General features: G+C 34.4%; 2 protein-coding genes across 14 annotated transcripts in view; one reads left to right on the top strand and one right to left on the bottom strand.

The window, feature by feature from the left end:
- The window catches only part of CREB1 (cAMP responsive element binding protein 1), a 62,339-nt gene that overhangs the window by 4,271 nt on the left and 35,811 nt on the right, over positions 1-22,257 (top strand). For 3 of the 10 annotated variants that reach the window (XR_012025121.1, XM_072813447.1, XM_072813446.1), the window contains exons 2-4: positions 13,552-13,673; positions 19,636-19,782; positions 20,522-20,563. The exons of 1 other annotated variant lie outside the window; for it this stretch is intronic. Coding sequence is in view for 6 of the 9 variants with exons in the window: in XM_072813447.1 (XP_072669548.1) it covers positions 13,560-13,673; positions 19,636-19,782; positions 20,522-20,563 (303 nt within the window). In the remaining 3 variants the exon portion in view is untranslated. Of the gene's footprint in view, positions 1-13,551; positions 13,674-19,635; positions 19,783-20,521; positions 20,564-22,257 lie in introns of those variants that run through there. 6 more of the 10 variants (XR_012025122.1, XM_072813449.1, XM_072813448.1 and 3 more) reach the window with 4 other exon arrangements.
- METTL21A (methyltransferase 21A, HSPA lysine) overlaps positions 9,937-22,257 on the bottom strand; it is a 68,972-nt gene continuing 56,651 nt past the window's right edge. For 3 of the 4 annotated variants that reach the window (XR_012025125.1, XR_012025124.1, XM_072813459.1), the window contains exons 4-5: positions 16,350-16,423; positions 9,937-10,455 (exon numbers count right to left, since the gene is read on the bottom strand). Coding sequence is in view for 1 of the 4 variants with exons in the window: in XM_072813459.1 (XP_072669560.1) it covers positions 10,449-10,455; positions 16,350-16,423 (81 nt within the window). In the remaining 3 variants the exon portion in view is untranslated. Of the gene's footprint in view, positions 10,456-16,349; positions 16,424-17,364; positions 17,467-22,257 lie in introns of all 4 variants that reach the window. The other variant, XR_012025126.1, reaches the window with a different exon arrangement.

Below are 22,257 nucleotides of genomic sequence, written 5' to 3'. Positions count from 1 at the left end.
TTTTAATGAGGTATTTCGTTGTAGGATGTACCTGTATTTATTAACCAGTTAGTGAGCTGATTTTATTTTTCGGTCTTGTATGACCTTTTAAACTAAGGGAATCTGTCATTATGCCTTTATTTCTTTAAATGAAAGACCAGTTTCTGACAGGAAGTGGTTATTTGAACTGCCTTACTGCCTCTTTAGCTCTAGTTTTTAAAAGTTTTAGTGAAATGATCCAGATGTGCATGAAAAGGCAAGTTGTGTAAAAAGTTAATTCACAAAGTTAGTTCAGTCTGAATTTAACTCTCTTGTTGAGATTCCTATACCCGGAACAGACTTCTTTCTATTACTGCAGCCAAAAAAGTGTCTGTAATTTTTCCTTTAAATGAGAAAGAACATCCCCTGTAGTCCAGTCTTTTTTTTTAAGCAGACTATTTTCATGCGATAGTACTACCCAGTAATGCTGATTAGTGTACTAGCCTTTTCCCAGTTTTTTTCCCTTATATTCTCGTTAACTTTTTCTTTGATGGTTTTCTAGTATTTCTTAGTGTAATTATCAGTGAGTTTTATATTAGATACCTGAGTAGATAGCAATGGTAATAGCTAATAATACATAGATAACAAGGAAAAATTGAGTTTCACTGATATGCTTGTCTACTTAGACTTTTCTGCTTAGATGATTGTGTGATGCGTGTGTGGTGGGGCGGGAATCCCTGGTCAACCAATTGAACCAGTTAGTACTCATTTCAACTAGAACACAAAACAAGTTTCAGTACTTCTCTTTTTCTTTCGTGGCTCATCTACGTAGCCTTTAATTATAGTACATTTTACATGCAGTTAGTGTATTTATCTTTAAAATACACGTGCTGTGTTTTAAGTTGATTAAACTTAGAAAGAAAATGATATATAATAATCCAGCAGCAATGACACACATAAGTCTCTTATCTTTCAAAAAAACCAAGTCATTAAATGAAGCTGTTGTGGTGCATATCATTTTTTGTGTGCTCAAGTCGACAGTTATATGTGTGAAAGTTCTTAATGTAAGAATATTGCCTTACTAGTATTTTGAGGATTTACAGTAATTTATATAAAATATTGACATATTTGGTTTTTGTCTGCTCAGTGATTAAATGTTTACAAAGGACTAATCTTTACAGATTTAGGGGGATGGAGATAATTGAAATCTTAAGGCAGAACATTTTCCTTCTGGAACCTATCTATGGACTACCAGGGAGTTAAATGATTTCTCACCATATCTTGGAATCCAGGAAATTGTCTTTTGTGGTGGGGGTTAAGATCATGAACTAATGGGACAATATGGTAATGTGAAAATGACTGTTTTCCTCTGCCTATTTTATATGCTAACTTAGTCATGATAGAAGAGCTTAATCCTGGCTAACTTTCTGAAGCTGTAAGAAGAAAGGATGGTTTTAAACTTACTCTGTACTAATATCTGTAAGTGTCAGTTTTTGAGACTTGTTTGAAACTTGGATAAAGCGTAGCTATTGGATTTTGTTATTCAGAATACTTCTCTCTCCTCAAAATACATAAACACTCTGTTTTGTTTTGCATTCTTAGCTGTGCCAGACTTGGCCCTATAGAGAGATGTTTTGTTATATTTTACCTAGAGTTTTACTCACCTGTTTTCTAGGTTATCAAAAAGAAAAAGGGGGGGGGGGAAGATTAGTCATTCATATTCTGGTATTTATTCTGATAGATAAATAGAAGACACTCTTTTACATTTCCAATGATGAAAAATTACCTTTAATATATATTTAATCAGTTCTTGAGGCTAGTTACATGAATTTCAACTTTAAAAAAGTAGTACTCCTTGATAAACTTAAATGCCCAAGTTGCATCATCTTATGATTGAGGTGAAGTAATAAAGGAGTTTACCATGAATGAGATGGGCTATCTGAACAAACTTACACTTGTAAGTTTTCTTTCTGCTGTTGGATTAATTTAGGATCTCTGAATAATAAGGAGCAAGTTTTGGAGAGTAAGAGGTCTGAAGGATTGATAGTGAGTTTTTTGCAAAAGCAAGAAGCAAAGACTGACATTTTGTTGTAGAAGAGAGAACTAAGTAGGAATTTAAAATTGCTAAGAATGACCTTGGTTAAGAGTAGAGGGTAGATCTGAAGTTGACTTATACCAATGGTAATAGAAAATTTATTTCCCAAAGGTTAGTGAATCTTCTCTAAAACTTGAGTTCATTCTTAAAAAAAAATTTCATTCTTCAATTTTAAGAGTTATGTTTAATAAGCTGGTTATTTAGAATATATCTAATGAGTTGTTTCTAATGAGCTTCTGGTTATGATTATATGACAGTATAGATGTAACTAAAAATGTTTGTAATTTAGCCAAAGCTGAATAGCCATTATTTCTTAGGGCTGTTATCCCTGTTTGTGTGGACAATTGGCAGTAGGATTGAGAAATATGTTGTTTTTGCTCAAGTGAAAATTGTTATTTGTTCCAAACTATTTGTACTCCTAATGGAGTATCATTTCCTTAAAAGTATGGGTTAGCAGCTTTGTTTGCTATGACCAGTAATACTGATGCTTTGGTTTAATTTACTGTCACTTATCAGTCTAGTCATTTATTCCATGAACATTTATTGACCATTGACTTTTTTATAGTAAGTGAAATAATCATGAGAAAATTTATTCAGTCAGTATTTTTATAGATATGAAATGAAGCATTATGCTAGTTGCTATAAACAATAAAGCCTGATTATGTGGCTCCTGCTCCCAGAGAACCTACGTACAGTAGTGGAGAGACAAAAGTCGTGTAAGAAAAAGACGTATGCATGGCACAATATCAGTTCTTCACTACTGTCTTGAAGGGCCGTAGAGTTTAGAAGAGGAATTTAATGAGGAAAAGTTTTATGAGAAAATATAAGTTGAATACTGAAGAACTTGGATGGGTAGCGATTAAAGGGAGTCTAGGCCGTGGCAAGGACAAAGATGAAGACATGGAAGTAGAATGAGGTACAAAATCAAGAAATAACCACTTTCAGTGAAACATTTTAATTTGAAGTACCATATTTTGAGAATTAATTTGTTATGAAGAGCTTATTCTGTTTGTATGTGGATAGTGTATTACTCAAACTCTACAATGTTGGGGGAATTCACACTTAACAAACTTTTATCATTAAGGAAGTAGTAACTCCTTCATTTTTTACAGATGACTAAACTGAACCCTGGAGAGCTTAAATGATTTATTTGCTAGTAGAGCCTTTTCCCTGTGCAAGAAATAACAGTAAGCATAGTCATCACTGTTTTTGTAGCATTATCTTTTTGTAAAGGAAATTTTCCTGTTTCTAGCTTTATTAATGATTACTAGGATTTTTTTTCCTAAACAGTAATAGTTTAGGTTTATAAAAGTTCACTTGGAGGAAGTGTTCTAGCCAAGGTATTAAAAAATACATAGGTTTTATTATTATACTAAGTAGATCTACATCAATAGGAGGGGCACCAGGCTGGCTCAGTCGGTAGAGTCTGTGACTCTTGACCTCAGGGTCATGAGTTCAAACCACACTTTGGCCATGGAGCCTACTTTAAATAATTAAATTTTTCAAAACTCTACATCAGTAGAAAGATTACCGTAAATAGCCAGCTCGTACTTTATTTTTTTCTATAATTCATTGTATGTCTGTCATTTTGAACCGGAAGTTTCTGAGCTTAAATCATTGTTATTAAATACTTATTTGGAGGGAATTTATAGGCAACCTGGTCATAAAAATTAGTTTGTACTTGCCCAGCTCTGTATGTGTGTCTCTATCTGCATGTATATCTTTATATATAATACGTATTTTATCTCTTGTTAGCTTGTAAGCTTTTTGAGAGAAAATTTCTTGTCTGTTTTATACTCTAGTCCCCATAGTTTTCGGCAGAACGCTTATTATGTAATAGGCACAGAAAATTTGTTTAATTTAAAATTAAAATTAAAATTTGTTTATTTGTTTAATAAATGATTCCCTCTTGGGAGGGTCACAACTTTGAAAGGCAGGATCAAATACAGTCCCCCTGTAGAGAGGTAAAGATTAAAGGAAGCAGACCTATATGCTTCAGACAGTTAAAACTTAGTGAAATACAGATTCATTTTTTTTAAGAGCCAAGGAAATTAGGCTCATTTTTCCATAGCTGAAAAAGAAGTTTTTCTACTTGGAGTTTTCATTAAGTTCTGATGCTTTACTAACACTTTTTGCCTTTGAGACCTGAGAAATGGCATGAGATTGTATTATTAATCAAAATGACCTTATCAGAAATCACTAGCAGGTTGGTAAAAAAAAAAAAAAAAAAAAGTACATCACTGATTATACTTGATGTTGATTCTTTAAGGAATAAAGATAAAGATACCTAAACTTGAAGTGAATCTTTCATCAAAACCGTACACAAAGTCTTTGCTGTTGTCTGCTTATTATTTATTGGCTTTGTAGCTTTATCATGGCTAATTTGTAAATATAGTCTAATATATCCTTGGTGCCTTAGGTGTGCTTGGGCTTTTTCTAGCAAGCAAAGTATAATAATGTTTAGCCAAAAAAAATTTATATATATATATATATATATATATATACACACATATACATACACATATACATATACATATACATATATATACACTTAGCATGTGGCTTAATTGTCCATGTGGTTTCACTGCCAAATATACAAAGAATTCTTCACATTTTGTAATATTGGAGGCTATGTGGTATACCTCTGCAGTCTTGTAAATTCCTTGCAAATCTCTTCACATGTCTAGTTCTCCATCTGTGAAGTCAGAGCTAAAACCAAGATTCCTGTCTTATGACTTCTCCTGTAACACGTGCTGTCTCACTTCAGGAAAAGTGAATTGTCACTCTTCAGTGTCTAATTTGTAAATAATTCACGAAGAATAGCATTTCAAAATTTAGTTCAAAACAGATCTGTCAAAGTAATAAATGTTAACTCTCTAAACACACTTGGGTATTAATTTTCCACTTGAATGTAGTGATTTTCACGTAGTCCCTCGGGTTTAAATATTTAACTTGAGGGCATAACTTTTGTGGATCCTTACAGTTTTAGCATTGAGCTAGTTTATGAATTAGAACTTAAAATTTGAAGACAGTTTCACTCCTTAGTCAACACAGAAATTGCTTTTCTATAAGTAACTGCATGTAGGAGGTGTATAATCCTTTTTTCCTTAAAAAAAAAATTTAGCTTCAAAAAATCCATTTAATAGAACTTCACGCAGGAAGTTTATATAGGATCACATCTTTGAAATGCTTAAGGTGTAGAAAGCTGTAAACATAGTATTGGATGGGCGAGAAAGGAAAATAGGGAGGGATAGGATAAAATGTTATCATCTAAAATAATGCACAGTCATGGTTGCTGCCTTGCTAAGCAACACTGTTTGTCTCTTGGTGACCAGATACATGAAGCCTTACTTGAGAACCCAGATAAGTCAGTCTTACTTAAATACATTTTGCCAGTACTTAGAAAATAATGACTTTGATTTGAGAAAGCACTAAGCTTTTCTCTTGAAAGTTACTGTAGAATTAGTCACGTAGGATGGCTATCATCATGCAATATGTTTCTATAAATCATGTAACATTTTTCTAATTCAATTCTGCTAAATATTTCTTTGAGAACAATGTCTTGTGGCACATGCTACACATTTAAAAATAACATTAAAAATAGCATTCAGGGGATCCCTGGGTGGCTCAGCAGTTTAGTGCCTGCCTTTGACCCAGGGCATGATCCTGGAGTCCAGGGATCGAGTCCCCTGTCGTGCTCCCTGCATGGAGCCTGCTTTTCCCTCTGCCTGTGTCTCTGCCTCTCTCTCTCTCTCTCTCTCATGAATAAATAAATAAAATCTTTTAAAAAATAGCATTCAAATACTGTGGTAATCACAAAAGTGCAATAAATTGTAGAATATGAATATTGAACTTAAAGCAGTCTCTGATTTCAGTCCAATGAACAAATATATCAGGGAATTAATTTTATTAGATAACCTTGAAAACTTTCCCATTACAGTATGCTGCCTTTTTTGGTAGTGGTGGTTGGGTTATACTGATACTTACTATTAATACAAAGAATTTATTAAAATATATAAGCCAATTTTTAGGCTTTTATTTTTGTCTTAAAATGTTTAAATCTCATCAAGTTCAAATCACATAATCAACTTCATGTACAACTTTTCTTACCTTTCTATAAAACCTAGATGAGAGGCAGAAGTATGGATTTGTTCTCCTAATTAAGGGAGAAGGACCTTGGTAGGAGCACAGAGTAAACTTTCTGAAAATTCTGTCAGAATTTATTTAATAAAGACACAAATTTATTTTAGTTTATCACACATCCGTTCATATTCTTTCTCAGTCATATATAACTTCATTTTGGAACGGTGTGATTATTCTAACTTAATAAAATTTTAGAGTTGAAGTCAGTATCTGTGTTGTGTTGAGAGGTGTGTGTGTGCATATATACATACCTATATGTTATGTATACACATACAACAGTGAATCTGCTATTTTCCTTTCTGGTTTTAGTGAAGATATGCTAAATTTAATACCAAAAGACTTATTAGCATTAGAAACCTGGAGCATTGCTAAATTTCCAGTATTGATGGCATACATCTCAGTTGCACTAGATTGAGCATATGATAAATGACAAGTATTTCAAAGTTAACAACCCCCCAAAAATGTACAGGGGGAAAAATAGAGGAAAAAAGGCAGTGCAACATAGTTATTGCTGCTTGGAAAGCCAAAGTCTGTAGTGTAGCACCTGAACATTTTGTTACTTTCTTTAGTAAAGTAATCATAACACTTAAGAAAATTAAGACATATTGGCGTTGTTGAGAATATGTTAGCAATGCTTCAAACGTTTATCCTAAAAACTAAATAGGTATAAAATATGTACAGAATATTCTTTATCACCCAGGGATGTTTCTAGGTACACTTCTGCAAAATATTTTTAGCAATATATTTGACTGTGACAACAAAATAGTCCTGTAGTTTTTTTTTTTTAATTTTTATTTTTTTATTTATGATAGTCACAGAGAGAGAGAGAGGCAGAGACACAGGCAGAGGGAGAAACAGGCTCCATGCACCGGGAGCCCGATGTGGGATTCGATCCCGGGTCTCCATGATCGCACCCTGGGCCAAAGACAGGCTCCAAACCACTGCGCCACCCAGGGATCCCAGTCCTGTAGTTTTAAAATCATGTGCCCAAATGTGCATTTTGCTATGGTTGCCCTGGATGGAGACTATACTTCTTCTAGTGTGATTTCCTTATATCCTTGAGCTTTTGAGTTTAGAAAGAGTTGGCCACTTGCTAGAGTGCAGGGGGAGGTTTTTTCCTTATTTATAATTAAGGTCATTTACATTTTTAACAATCACAGCAAGTATTCATATGTTCCGTTAGTTATGGGTACATTTCCTTCAGTGAAAATTCATAGTTCATTTCTCTGAATATGGTAGGTATTCATCTCATCCTAAACTGGAATAAATTGGCCATAGATTTAGGAATTAAAAAGTAAACTAGGTTTTCGGGAAGATGGGTTTATTTTTATAAACCTGAACCTGAAAAGAATCCTAAGATTTAGGGTCCTAAGGACTGAGGTACTTATTTCCTAAAGGTAAAAATAGTTCAGGAAAAAGAACAGAGTGAAGATCTGTACCATTCGTTCCTTTTGCTTAATAATTTTTAGCAAAAGTGATGATACGGACTTGCATTCTTGTTTGATGAGCTTAGATCAACTTGGTAGAGCCAGATATGGAAATAGTACTTCCAGAGATTGTTCCTGATTTGGTTAGTTCTGTATAGGTATTGAGTAGTGAATTTAAATGCTCTTTTATCAATGAGAGTTTCACTTGTTAGCTTTAAAAATATTGAAAACCTTCCAGCATCCTTCTCAGCTTGCTTCATTTATTTATTTTAGAAAGTGAAGGGGGGCGGGGAGGAAGAATAGAATCTTAAGCAGGCTCCACATTTTGAGCAGTGCTAGATACAGGGCTCCATCTTCCCAACCCTGAGATCATGACCTGGGCCAAAATCCAGTCAGACACTGAACTGACTGTGCCACCTAGGCACCCCTGAGCTTTTTTTTTTTTTACAGGATACTTCTCACCATCTGATTTATTATACATTTTACATACTTTCTTTCCCCTGTTCCCACACACTAGAATGTAAGTTCCACAAAGGCAAAGTTTTTTTAAAAACAAATTATTTTGTCTATTTCTTTTTCCCCAGTAATTTGATGGTGCCTGAGATATGTCCTCAGATATGATACCCTATTACAAGTATAATGTATATAATGTGAGTTGTTAAAATTGAAGATATTGATGGTTTTATGTAGTTAAAAATGGTGAATTCTTTCAGGATATATGGCTTTATAGAGCAAAAGTAAAATTCACTGCAATATAAAAATTCTAAACTCAATAACTTTAAAGAGATCATCAGATATCTCATCATGAGATAATCATTCTCAATTTTCATTTTGTCCTAGGAAGTAGTTACTGATTAGAGTGACTATTCTGTTATCATTTGTCTTTTCTCCTTGCTTCTGTATAGAATCTGACACCAGCCAGAAATTCACCCATTTCTCTAGAGGCATACTAATGTAAGCCTTTGCTCATACCATTTTTCTTATCAGAAAAGTTATTCTTCTTCCCTAAATTTATGATGCTGTGTCCATCCTCAGTGCTTCTTTGGAATTCCCCCATTCTCTTGACTATTGCAGAACATTTTCTTTTCTTTTCTTTTAAATGTCATGGAACCACTCATTTGACACTTTACTGAGAGGTTTATCTAAACTACATTTTAAAGTTTTAAATGTCTACTGTCTTTTCTACGTAAAGGGTACAAAAGTGATACAGCCTTAGTTAAGTTCCTTGAAGCTTTCTAAGATGAAAAGGAAAAACTTCTTTGTCCTCTTTAAATTTAAGAAAAGAGGCTATAAAACTACTTAATAACAACAGTTGTGACCAGAGCAACATAATGAGTAAAAGAGATGCTGTCCACCGTGCAAGAGAATCTTTATTGACTGGTAGTCTGGTGTTGTAGCATTTTCTTAAAGTACTGTTAATTGTGTCAAATTGTATTGCATTCTCATGATTTTATAAATCAGTAAGTGGTACTGACTCTGTATTAATCCAAGATCAGAAGACTGGGTGACCTATTCTTAGTGAATCTTTCTGCTTTTACTGTATGTATATATATTACTGTAGAATAAAACGAAATACTTCATTTATTATATATACTGTTAAGTGCCTGCATAATTATGTGCATTATGTGTGTATACATACAGCTGGTGGTGTCATTTCCTAGATCAGAGCATTTAAAATTGGAAGAGCTCTTTCAATCTTAGTTTTTTACAGTTGAGGAAACTGAAACACAAAAAGTTTAATTTTTCAATTTTTTCCAATGACCACTTGGTGACAGATCCAGCTTTCCACCAGGTGTTAGGCTCACTTTCCCCCTTATTCACAGCAGCATTGTTTATTCTCTCAAGAATAATACTAAGAATCACTTCACTTTTTAATTTTCATATTAAAGGCACAACTCTCAAAAGCATTATAGCAAAATGATACATATCTTTGTGAATTGGTTTGAGCATTTTTTTTAAGATTTTATTTATTTATTCATGACCGAGAGAGAGAGAGAGAGAGAGAGAGAGGCAGAGGCAGATACACAGTCATAGGGAGAAACAGGGAACCTGATGCGGGACTCGGTCTCTAGGATCACACCCTGGGCTGAAGGCAGCGCGCCTCTGGGGCCGCCCATTTTTGTTTCTTTTAGGCATGATACTGTTTAGAAATTTGTTATGAACTTACTGTTTCCAAAGGATTATGTTTTTAGGGATAAATCATGAAAATCCCCAATCTTAAATATCAGTATCCCCCAAATTTTGTAGTTCTGAATTACCGGAATCAATATCACCAGTCGGATCAAGAATCACCAGTCAGCTAATACTACTAGATTTTCAGTGATTTCTTTTTTTTTTTTTTAAAGACTTTATTTATTTATTCATGAGAGACACAGAGAGCGAGGCACAGACAAGGCAGAGGCAGAGGGAGAAGCAGGCTCCACGCAGGGAGCCGACGTGGGACTCGATCCCGGGTCTCCAGGATCACACCCTAGGCCGAAGGCAGCGCTAAACCGCTGAGCCACCCGGGCTGCCCATTTTCAGTGATTTCTAAGTAAGATCCAATCCAATCCAGGTCCAGTATTTGTAGAACATTCCAAGTTTATATGTACCTGATCTTTTACTTATTTTATAGTAGTATTCGGTCTTTTTTTATTTTTTGTATCCCTGAAAAGCATTCATTTGTGTAGTGAATTAAGAATCTTCTTTCTTCAAACAACTTTGGAAACCCACATATTAGCTATAGTAATTGATCCTGTGTCTGGATATTGCAGTTCTGGCTAGACTGCCCCTGGGTTGATAGAAAAATTGAAGATTGTAGATATGATACTGTAGTATTTCTTCTCTCACCACCTGAAGATATAAACAGAAAAAGGGCAAAAGTTTTCAAAGTCCAAAAAGAATACACCCACTTTAAATGTTAGTTTAGTCTAGTTGAGAGACTATTTTAATACCTTTACGGTACCCAAAAACAAAAAAGAAAAAAAACCTTTACTGTAAGAGCCAAAAGAATAGTGGCTATTTTAGTTCAGAGAGTTCCTCATCTGAAGCAAATTGTTATTCCTTAAATAATTCTCATTTGCCCTTTGAGAACAAAGCACTTTGAGAATTTTCTGATAAAAGACTGTATTTGTGCTGTTGCTTTGGATGTTGATCACCTACTTGAGCTAAGAGTCATAAAAATTAAGAAGGCTGTTCCCTTATATGAAAAAGATTAATGAGAGAAATGATAATGCTTGAATGAGAAATGATCATAAAACCCTGACATAAAATTAATTAATTAATTAATTAATTAATTAATTTAAAAACCCTGACAGTTTACATGAGAGGATCACACTTTGTTGGTGATTTTTTAAAAGCATTTTATCTAGGTAATGCAAATCACAGTCCTGTTTTTAATGTGTCCTTGTAGCTACAATTATTTATGTTAACTAGTAGTTTTGTTTATTATAATAGTGTCTTTTTTTCTGCAACAAAAAATTATGATGCCCTATACCTTAAACATCAGAAAAAATAAGTAGTCCTGATACTGTATAATAAACAAAAACAGAAGAAATGCTATCTGTGCTGGAGATTGCCTTTAATCAAATGAGGAAGTGAAATATATAAATGACAGCACAAGTTCTAAAAACAAAAGGTGGCCAGGAGTAAAATCTTCTAAAAATGGTGGTGTATACTCTGTCTACAAAGGATGTATTATGATCACTTTGTATTTGTTTTTGTTCTCATTAAAATGATGGCTTAGGGAGAGGATGAAGAAAAGTTCATGGATTTCTGCCCTTATTTAGTTTGACTCTGTTCACTTTTGTCCTCTGATGGACTCACTTACTTATTACTGAGATGAAGTTTTCTATTTTCATATGCCATTTTCTTGCAGACAAAAAATATGGACATTAGGATACATAAACTATAAACTATTTTGTTGTTGATGTTGCTTTGTTATTTTTGATGTCTTAAATTTTTTAGTTTAAAAGAGCACTGATTGTTAGTATGTAACTCAGTTATCACAGGTAATAATACAGTGATTTGATAATTTTTAAGAATAGTATTTTTACTTTTTGGAAATGTGGAGTAAACGGTATAGGCAAAATTTAAACAAAACTAGTAATTTCATATAAAAATACCTAGGATTTAAAATTGTTTTTCAACAGGTATCTCAGAATCCTGATTGAAACATAGTTTTTGGTTCATAGTTTTCAAAATGTTATTCATGACTTCTGGTATTAAAATCTTTTAAATTGTGCAAGTAATCCGGAAATGGTCCTGATGGGAAGAAAATAAAATACTAAAATATGTGAAAAGTGAGAGTCCTTACCCTATCCAGTTCCATCCTGTTCCACCACATCTTCCTCTCCTCAGAGCCACCACTTACAATTCAGTATATAACTTCTCACACTTTTTTTTTGATGCATATACATGGGACACGTTTTTGCCTTTTTTTTTTTTAACATAAGCAGAAATCTCTTTTACGATATGTTCTGTGACTTGCCCTTCTACTCAGTTTGTCTTGGAAAACTTTATATGTCATTACATTACAGCTAGACTTCTCTCTTTTTCATTGCTGTAATTTCTCAAATGGTCTTCGAATGATAGTCTCCAGATTTTTGCTATAATAAAAAATTCTACAGTGAATATCCTTGAACATATATCTTTGTGAACTAGTCAATAATGGAGTTTCTTATTGACTAGTAGTTTCTCTGTATTCTAGATGTAATTCTGTCGATTATGTCTGGCAGATGTTTTCTCATTGTGTACTTGTCTTCGTGTCTTTTGTCATATGAATGTTTTAAATAATTACGTAGTCAAGTCTGTTGATCTTTTCGTCATCTCTTTTGTGGATTCTGTATTGCGAAATTATTTATACTCCTTTCCACAGAGATATTTTTACTTCCATTTTTACTTGTCACTTGTAAAACTTTATAGAACCCTGTGAATCATGGCAAAATGTATTAGTATGTGATACGTTCTGATGACATGTAGTAATCACATAAGGATCAGTCACAATTTTGGTTATCAACTTCAGAGTTATAAAATAAATCTAATAAATTCTGGAAAAGAACTGGGGCTATTGTGTTATTTATGGAATCACTATAGGCAATCATCACTCTTAATAAATTCATTTTTGACAGGTAATATACAAAGCACTAAATGATAACAGTAGTACACAAGTAAAAAGTAATCCCTTTTATTGTGAATCTTTTAGACATAATTATCACCAGAAGTTTATTTCTGTTATCAGAAAGAAATATCTCATCTGCATGTAGCTGCTGCTGCTAGGAATTGTTCTCCACTAACTTATGCTGCCATTTAGTGCTAGATTACCCAACAAACAGACTAGCAAAGTAGGGCCCCAAAGTGAAAAAGAACAGCCTTGATTAACTTACTCAAAATTTTATTTCATGTTTGTGTGCATGTGTAGTGTTGTACACTGTACATGGGGTGAGGAGTCAGAACACCCAAGATTTGCAGTGTTTGGGGCCTCTAATTGGGCCCTGTGGCTGTTTATCCCACCTTTCTATCTTGATACCCCACAACTTGGGCTGATTTTGTCCTACCCCCAGTAATTTCCTGTGGAAGTAGCTTATAATTTTCTACTTCTTCCCTGTAAAAGGAGGGAATACCCTAATAGGAAGTACCATGAAGCCAATATTTCATAGACCCTGGCATCAGCTCTCTTCTACTCTACCTTCTCTCCATACCTGAGGAGTACAGTTTGAAGAAATTAGAATTTTATTGGCACCCTCCTCCCCTTGTTTAATAGGGGAGATTTGTGGAAGAAATAGTTGGAATAACAAGGGAAAAGACAAGTTTTTTTCTTTTAACTAGATTTCGAAGTACATTTGCTAACCTAACGAGCACATATACCTATTTATAACCTGAAATTTGTGTTTAAAGTCACAAAAGCACAAAGCACTGTAGTGCTTGTAACACTCTTCCATATTATTGTAGGTAACTAAATGACCATGGAATCTGGAGCAGAGAACCAGCAGAGTGGAGATGCAGCTGTAACAGAAGCTGAAAACCAGCAAATGACAGTTCAAGCCCAGCCACAGATTGCCACATTAGCCCAGGTATAAAATACATGGAGAGATTCCAAGTTACGTCTCTTCCAAGAGGAATATGTTTTAGACAAAAAGATTTAGTTTTCATTGCAGAGAGATGCATAGAATGAGCACAGACATTCTTAGAATATCAACATTCCTGTTTACTTAGTATATTAGCATAATTTTAGAAATGATTCAGTAACAGAACAGAAAAATGTATTGTTAAAACACTAATTACCTATTTGTAGTGATCTGATTCAGAATAATGACATTTTGACTAATGGAAAGAGATTATCTCTCTTAAACAAGGGAAGAATACCTGATAAGGTAACAGCTTTTTTTTTTTTTTTTTTTTTTTTTTTTTTTTTTTTTTTTTTAATCACACAGATTTTTTGAGGCATGGGAATTTAGATAACCGACAGGCTAACTTTTCTATGTGCTTAAACCAAAAAGTAGGATAGGCAAATAGATTGACACACAAGTAAATTTCAAGAATGATAATGGGTTTTTGTTTCCTATATCTTTTAAAAATAATTCATGATTCCTTCTGTTTGTCTGTCTTAAACATTTCTATCTCTAGAGTTATATTCTCTCATTTTTATTTTTTGTTCTGATGTATTTTTCCTCAATTATTTTATTAACCACTAATTGTGTATATATGAGTGAGAAAGGTAGTTAATATAAAAACCAAGTAACAGACATAAACCTGCTAGATCAGAGTATCATATTGCCTTTTTCTGATAAAGGCTCCCGGGAGAAAATAATTCCAGCAGAGGTTCTGGAATGTTGAGCTTCGCCTTCCTGAAGAATTTAAACGCTCTCCTCAGAGAGTCCCTGAGCAAGAATGGGTCTTGGAGAATCTGTGGCTAAACACAGATGGTTACTACACTGAACTAAAGTATGGCCCAAATACTTGATCTCCAGCAGGGATATAGTCAGAAGGAGTGGGCTGCTCTATGTTTTCTACTAAGAGTACTAGGGCTGACCTCCAACCCTCAGGGGAGAGACAAAGCAGAATATATCTGGGAATGAAATAAATACTTGGATAAGGCAGGTGCAGGAAAAGGGGAAAGAGCCAGGACTTCATCAGTACATGGTCAAGGCAAACACGACAGATCAGAGTCTGGGCTCACACAAGCATTTGACCCTCTGGTAAAAAGAAGGTACAGTTCTAGAAGGAATCTTGGTGCTGACAGCCCTCATACCTATCTCTTGGGTGGCACTATCCTGTCTGCTCTGCTTGTCCTCTAAGTCTGCTGTATAATGCATTCCTGGAAATTCCTTTCCCTTTACTGTCTTTCTGTTATTGACTTTGTGTTCTTGATACAGTAAAACGTTTTCCAGTGGTTTCTTAAGCAAGTTTGGGTAAAAAAATTCTTGGTAAAAATATTTTTTCTTGGGCACTTGGGTGGCTTAGTTGGTTAAGCATCCCACTCTTGGTTTTAGCTCAGGTCATGATCTCCTGATCGTGGGATGAAGCCCCACATCGGGCTTCACACTTGTGGAGTCGGCTTCAGATTCTTCCTCCCTCTCCCTCTGCCCCTCCCAGCTTTATTTTATTTCTCTGGTATCTTATTTCTCTCTGTTCACAGTGCTTCACTATTTCATTATTAGGGTCTTGGTTCGGATAGTTTTTTTTTTTGTTTTTTTTTTTTTTTTTTTGTTTTTTTTTTTTTTTTTTTTTTTTTGGTTCGGATAGTTTTTATCCATTGTGCTATATATATAATTAGTGGGCCCTTTTATGGTACAAACTCATGTCTTTGATTCTGGGCAATTTCTTTAAATTATTTGGTTGAAGGTGTTTTTTCCTCTTTCTTTTTCTCTAGGATCCTTGTGATCTAAATGATATACCTATGGGATTATTTCTCTAATTTTCTCATCTTTACTGCTTTCCATCTTTTTGCTCTGCTTTCTGGGAGATTTCTTCAGCTTCCTGTTCCAAAAAGTTCCTTTTGTTCTCTGAATGGTCCTTTTGTGTTTTAATAGCATCCTGTTATGTTTTACAAAGGCAGTATTTTCTGTCATCTCTGAGAATATTAATTAGGTTTTAAGTTTTCTTCTCCCCACATAGATTTTCCTTTGTATAGCTTTTTGCCCTTCAATGTGTTTTGGTCTCCATCTTTTATATTAGAAACTTTCCTCGAATGTCTTAGAATTTGTTCTTGTCTGTTCAAGTTTAAAGCAGGAAACCAAAAAACTATTGGAAGCTCTGGATGTGTTTGGGGCCTAACAGCTATGAATTACGAGCTTCACTGTAGGGTGATTATGGCTTTCCCAATGTCAGTATCTTTTAAGTCTGTTTAATTTAGCCCCTTGTCATTGGTTAGGTTCCTGAGGGAAGGCCTTCCTAATCCCTTGCTTAGGGGAAAGGCCTGGGAGCTAAGAGAGAGAAGACTGGAGGTTAGTAACTCCACTGTCAGCAGTGTTTGGTATAGGCAGTCAGGAGACCACTGTCCAGAAATTAAATCTCCGTTTTTCTGTCAGCATGGGGTAGATTAATTACTCTTCTTCAAGGAGCGTGGGGAGGGGATCCAGTTGCTTCTCAAAGAACCTTTAACTAGCCTTATTTTCTCAGCCTCTCTCTTTACTCCACCTTCCAAGGTGTCTTAGATACTGAGCCTCTTAAGGATTTTATGGTGCAAATCAGGCTTTCCTTGCCTCTACATCATGAGTTGGCCTTTTGAGATCTTCAAAGTCCATTACCATTCATCCGTCTTCCCAGCATCCAAAACTATTACTCTCATCTCTTTTCCCACTCTTTGCTCATGTGATTGGACCTGTAAAAACAAAATCAATTTTATGAAATTTAATTGGAGATTCAGAAAGGAGCAAAATAATATACACATGTTTAATCTGTCATCTTTATTAGGCAGTCCAAGAACAATGACATGTTGAGTTATAGAAAAGCTAGTTTTCTATTCCCATTTATATAGTTTTTGTTCTTTTTATTCCTAATTACAGAATTTTTTCACTTGCTCATCCAAGTCCTTACCGTACACATTTTACATTTTTGTCATAATTTCCTATCATAATTTTGATAGCTGGTATTTTTTGGTTGTCAGTATTTAATACTAAAAAAAATAATAAAATTGTCAAATCTTAAGATTGTAGTGATTTGAACAATGAACAGAAAAAAATTCAGCCCAACTAGTAAAGGAAGATAACCAATCTAAAACAATAATGCAAAATGCCTCATTTTGCGTTTGGAATTTACAGAAGTTTGTTTTGTTTTGTTTTGTTTGTTTTAAGTGCGGGGCTTGAACTCACAACCTGGAGATCAAGACCTGAGCTGAGTTCAAGGGTCATATGCTTAACTGACTGAGCCACAAGATGCCCCTACGGAATTTTTTTTTTTTAAGTGGGAAGGAAAAAAAATAATGGTTTTGAATAAGAGACTGTAAATTTTTATGGATTTAACTATAGAGGTAAAAGGGTGATCATTCCAACTTTTTCTAATAGGCAAATATGAAAACCTAAATATCCAAAAAATGGAATTTATTAAACAAAAGTATGTAATTTTTATTATGCAGCCATTAAAACCACTAAAGAAAATTGTTAGTGGTATGGAGAGAGGTTTATAATGGATTCAAAAGATAAATTAGATTCCATGATAGTGTATAAAAATTGAGTGCATATATGCACCTTGCAAAACACCTACATCTACAGCAAAAATATTAACAGTGATTAGTGGTAGGAATATAAGGAATTTTTATCTTACCTTGTATATCTGTACCGTTTATAAAATTACAGTGTTAGGAGCTGTTATGTAGAATGATCAGGGTAGAAAAGGGATTAACTGAGTTAGCTTCTCACATTTGTTCTATAAAATAGAGAAGAGGATATAATAAATGCTTGAACTATCAGAAGAGCTTTTGTATGGAAGTAAGAGTAGATACTCTGAGTAACTTAATGTTGTGATTCTCAGACTTTAGTGTAGGGGAAGGTGTCCTTAGCTTTGCCAGGAGAGTCCGACTTTATAAACAGGTAATGGAGGTAGTCCATGAACTACATTTTGAGAACCAGATAAAACTAAGCAAGATTTATAGTGGCCAGAGAGAAAATGATTAATAAGGAGGGACTTCGTAACTACCCAAAGATGGATGCTTCTAGTTTTAACATCAGCTTTCAATAAGGATCTTCCCCCCAACCCTCCGCCCCCAAGCTTCACAGTCAGATGTTTAACTACCTGCTGAACAGATTCAGATATCAGATCAGTTCCACCATCCACCTTCACCCCAGCCACGCAAAAGCTTCTCCTTACTTCTTGTGTTCTTGGTTTTGGTTGATGGCATAGTTTACCAATTCTTACACAAACATGAAATATATGGGTCATCCTGGATTCCTCTCTGACCTCCTTCAAGCAGTCATTCATAATATCCTTTCTAGTCTGCCTCCTGAATTTTCATTAAATCACTTCTCTCATTTTCCCCCCATCACAACTAGTGCTTTATTTCTGGCTTCATCATTTCACCTTAACTACTATGTAAGTTTTCTCCTAAGTCTCCTCTTCTCCACATTTTTCTTTCTCTTAAATAAATGTTTTTCATACTGCCACTGAAGTGATCTATTTGAAATGCAAATCTCACCATGATATTCCAGAGTTCAAAAGCCCTTCACTGCCTTTCTCAGTCTCCTCAGGATAAAGTGCAACTTCTTTAATGTGACATAGATACGGTTTTTCATGACTAGCTCATTCAATCCTGCCCTACTTGTTACAGTATTATCTTGCCCCAGTGTATAATTCATATAGTAATACCCTTATGTGGTCCAGTAGTACTGACTGTTACTCATCCCTCCTTCCCTGAAATTTTGTGGCTCTTCTCTAGGAGTCAAAATACAGCCTAATCTGTATTCTTTGTTTCAAATTCTTATTTTGCCCTCCCTTCCTCTTAGGTGAGGTTGGGTAGCTTTCCTCAGTGTGTTCATTTTTCTCCTGGCAAGTCTCATTACTTCACTGGATTATATTTATTTGTGTTCTTTTTCTCCCTTCCTTCACACATGTACCCCAATAATTTCCTTCATGTTTATAGTTTCAGTTCTGACATTGCTCCTAGCATGTGGGTCCCCAATCACTGTTTACCGAATGAGCAAAAAATGTTGAACCCCTGAGTGTGTTCAAGCAGGAACAATAAATACCATCGGATAGACATATGACATAACAGCCATTTGGACCTGGATATAGACTCACTAAAATTGCCTTCTTTGTGCCTCAGGAGAAAGTAATATTTCTTATATTCCCTGAAGTCTGCTCTTTTATTCCTTCCAGGAGAAAACAAATCCTTAAAATACAACTGTTATATAAGTTTGATTGGGGGGGCGGGTAGAAATTGTCAGTTTATAATACATATTAACACTTTCTCACTAATAAAGGCATACTTGTAATTAGTTTAAAAGAGAAAACTATGCTGTATATTTCAAGACGTGTATTTGTTCTAAACAGTTAAGTTTTGGCTAAGTTGGAGAACATTTATATTTTAGAATATGAGTAACTTAACACATAATAATATCCTGAAGACATTTATATTTCTTCAAGCTAGCATATCTCTTGACCTTGGGTAAGTTATTTAATCTCTTGAGCACTTGATATTCTGTCTCTAAAATGGAGATAATCCTTATTATAATACAGTCTTGATTTCTTCGAAGAGCAAAATGAGAAACCGGATATGAAAGCAGGTAGGAAAATATAAAGCACCATACAATTAAAGTGTATTTAGTAATCAGAGGAAGTCTGTGTTATACATTTTGATATTACATTAAAATAGTTTTTGTCACATAAAAGGATTTGAAAGGGAGGGGCATTTATAGTCTTTTTTTTTTCTTCTTTTTTTGAGAATATTAAATTTAATCATTAGTTTCTTTCACACCAATGAAATACTTGTCTAGCAGAAAAGTCATCTTTTTCCTGCTAAAAACGTTGCTTCATATTGAACATGACTACTCTTAAGGAGGTATCTGTGATGGTAATTTTTTTCCATGTTCAACACCATAGGTATCTATGCCAGCAGCTCATGCAACATCATCTGCTCCCACCGTAACTTTAGTACAGCTGCCCAATGGGCAGACAGTTCAAGTCCATGGCGTTATTCAGGCGGCCCAGCCATCAGTTATTCAGTCTCCACAAGTCCAGACAGTTCAGGTATGTGTATAAAAAGTTCTGCATCTACTTTCATAACTGTCGTTTATAGCCATATCTCTCTCCTTTCATTAGTTATGGAAATAGGAACATACCTAGTTCAGAGTTTATTTTGCTTTACAGTAAAGGATTATGCTGCGTCTGTATAGTCACCTTATGTATAGGTACATATGTACACAAGAACAGATATAAGAAAAAGACTTTTTCTTAAGCTACAGAAGAAAAAGAGTTGATTGGGGAAAATCATTAAGTCCATGGGATAAAGTGGAAACGTTTGAGAAAGACTAAGGCTAATATACCTTAGTTCAGGAAAATTGAGATATAAAAATAATAACTTTGTAATTATTTTTCTAAACATGCAATTGGAAAAAATAAACCTTTGTCAAAATTAATAACCTTACCTAAGATATTACTTAAATTTGGAGATCATAGAAAGCATTGTGTAAAACCACCTATGTCTGGGGGTATAAGTTAGAGTACATAACTTTGAAATAATGATATATTCAGGGATTACATTGCACATGTTCTCTCATTCTTTGGAGAGATTGTTCCTTTGGTGTGAATCCAGAGGGAGTAAAAGCATGTAGAGCTCTGAAGGTGACTACTCTACTGAACTATAGGGAACCTAGAGCAGTACACATCTTTGCAGTGAGCTTATTGAAAGAAAAAAAAAAAAAGACTTGAACGTTCATTCAAGTAGGCCATAACCCCAGCCTCCCATTTCATATTTTTTGCTTCACAGTCTTCCTGTAAGGACTTAAAAAGACTTTTCTCCGGAACTCAGGTGAGTCCTAGGTCCTAGATTTGGAAGGAACTATTTTTAGAAAGGAAGGTGAGAAATTATTCTTTATGTCATTATCCTTCTATAAACATGCAATTTAAGGTTTGCTTAAAGATCTTAGAGATCTTCTAGGTCTAGGCCAAACTCATTACCTGCCTTGCTTACTTTCCCTGTGTGGCTTTTCTCCTCTCCCCCAAATGATAGTCCAGCATTACTTGAATGCTTTAGCGAAAGGAAGCCCTGTCTCCTGAGGTAACCGATTTATAAAGAGTATAATTGCTAAACTGTTCTTCCTTTGGTGAACCAGAATATACCTTTCTAAAACTTCGACCTAGTAGTCCCAGTTCCATCTTCAGAAACTAAGTAAGCATATTTAATTGCTTTTCTTTTGGACCACTTCTTCTCCCTTATCTCCTGCACCATTCCTACTTTAAAAAAAATGTTCAGGCTAAGCAAATGTCTATTTTTCTTTAGCCATTTATTATACAGGATAGCTTTGATTGCTCTTTACTATCCTTGCTGTCTTCCTGTGGATAAGAGCTGTTGTATTTTCCTTGGATATGGTAGCCAGACTGACTGATTTTTGTAGAGGGGAGAAGTGCTTCCTTTATCCTGGAAGCATTCTGTTAATGTCCTCAAAGGATATACTCGATTTAGTCAGCCATATTATACTATTGAGTCCTTGAGCCACAGTTACCCACCTCTACTTCATTTTGTCCTTATGCTTTTGGTTTGCTTGGACATTTATATGGAAGAAAAAGAAAAGAATATTTTCATGTAAAAACATCATCGTGTATGAATTTCCATACTGAAGGATACTTTGAATGGAATTTGTTACCAAGATGGAGACAGTGTTGTCCCTGTGAAAACTGAAGAATTTGACATTTCTGTGGAATCACACTGAATGAACAGTAGTCTCCTATCCTGTGCCTCAGTTTTTGTTTCACTGAGTGCTACCTTACTGTTTTCTATACTATGCCATTACTTACTTCCCACTCATATTGTCATCTTGGTAATAGTGGAAAGAATCTGATCTGCTAGTCGGGAGACTTAAGATTCCAGACCTTACATTAATCCTTATTTTCTCTTTTTCACTTAGAGTAAGAGGTCTTTCTATAAAGAACACACCAAAATTACCAAAACTTGTGAAGATTATAATTGGTCATAATATGTGATATTTAATTGTTGATTATATTTTAATTTTACTCTTTACTTTGTGACAATAATAATTTGGGCCTGAGGGTTTTATGGCTAATAACTTCATAGAAATATTTATTCATCTTTTCAAGAGCATTTTTCCATCAAGGTGAGCTATGTTTATAATTGAAAGCCTGAATTCTATAGAGACACAATTTTTTTTTTACTTTTTTTTTTTATTTATTTACTTTTTCTTTAAAGGGCCTAAACCATGAAGCATATATTAAACTTTGAAGGTCATTTCAGCTGGTTAACAGCGATTAGTATATTAGTAACTAGGAAGTAGTTTACGTCAGAAGAGATTGTTCAAACAAGGAGAGAAATGGTCCCTCAAACTTTGAGAAAATATGAGTATTCTAGAACATCATTTTCAAAAGATATAAGACACATTTCTCTTGGTGTGAGAATAAGATATTAGGACCCGTGTGTATATTTTTTTAATCTAAGAATATTAGAAATTATGCTGTATTAATATTTCATATATGGCTTGACATTAGTGC

Source organism: Canis lupus, chromosome 36 (genome assembly GCF_048164855.1).
Source record: "Canis lupus baileyi chromosome 36, mCanLup2.hap1, whole genome shotgun sequence".
Lineage (NCBI taxonomy): Eukaryota > Metazoa > Chordata > Mammalia > Carnivora > Canidae > Canis > Canis lupus.
This window is presented reverse-complemented; position numbering and strand designations above follow the sequence as displayed.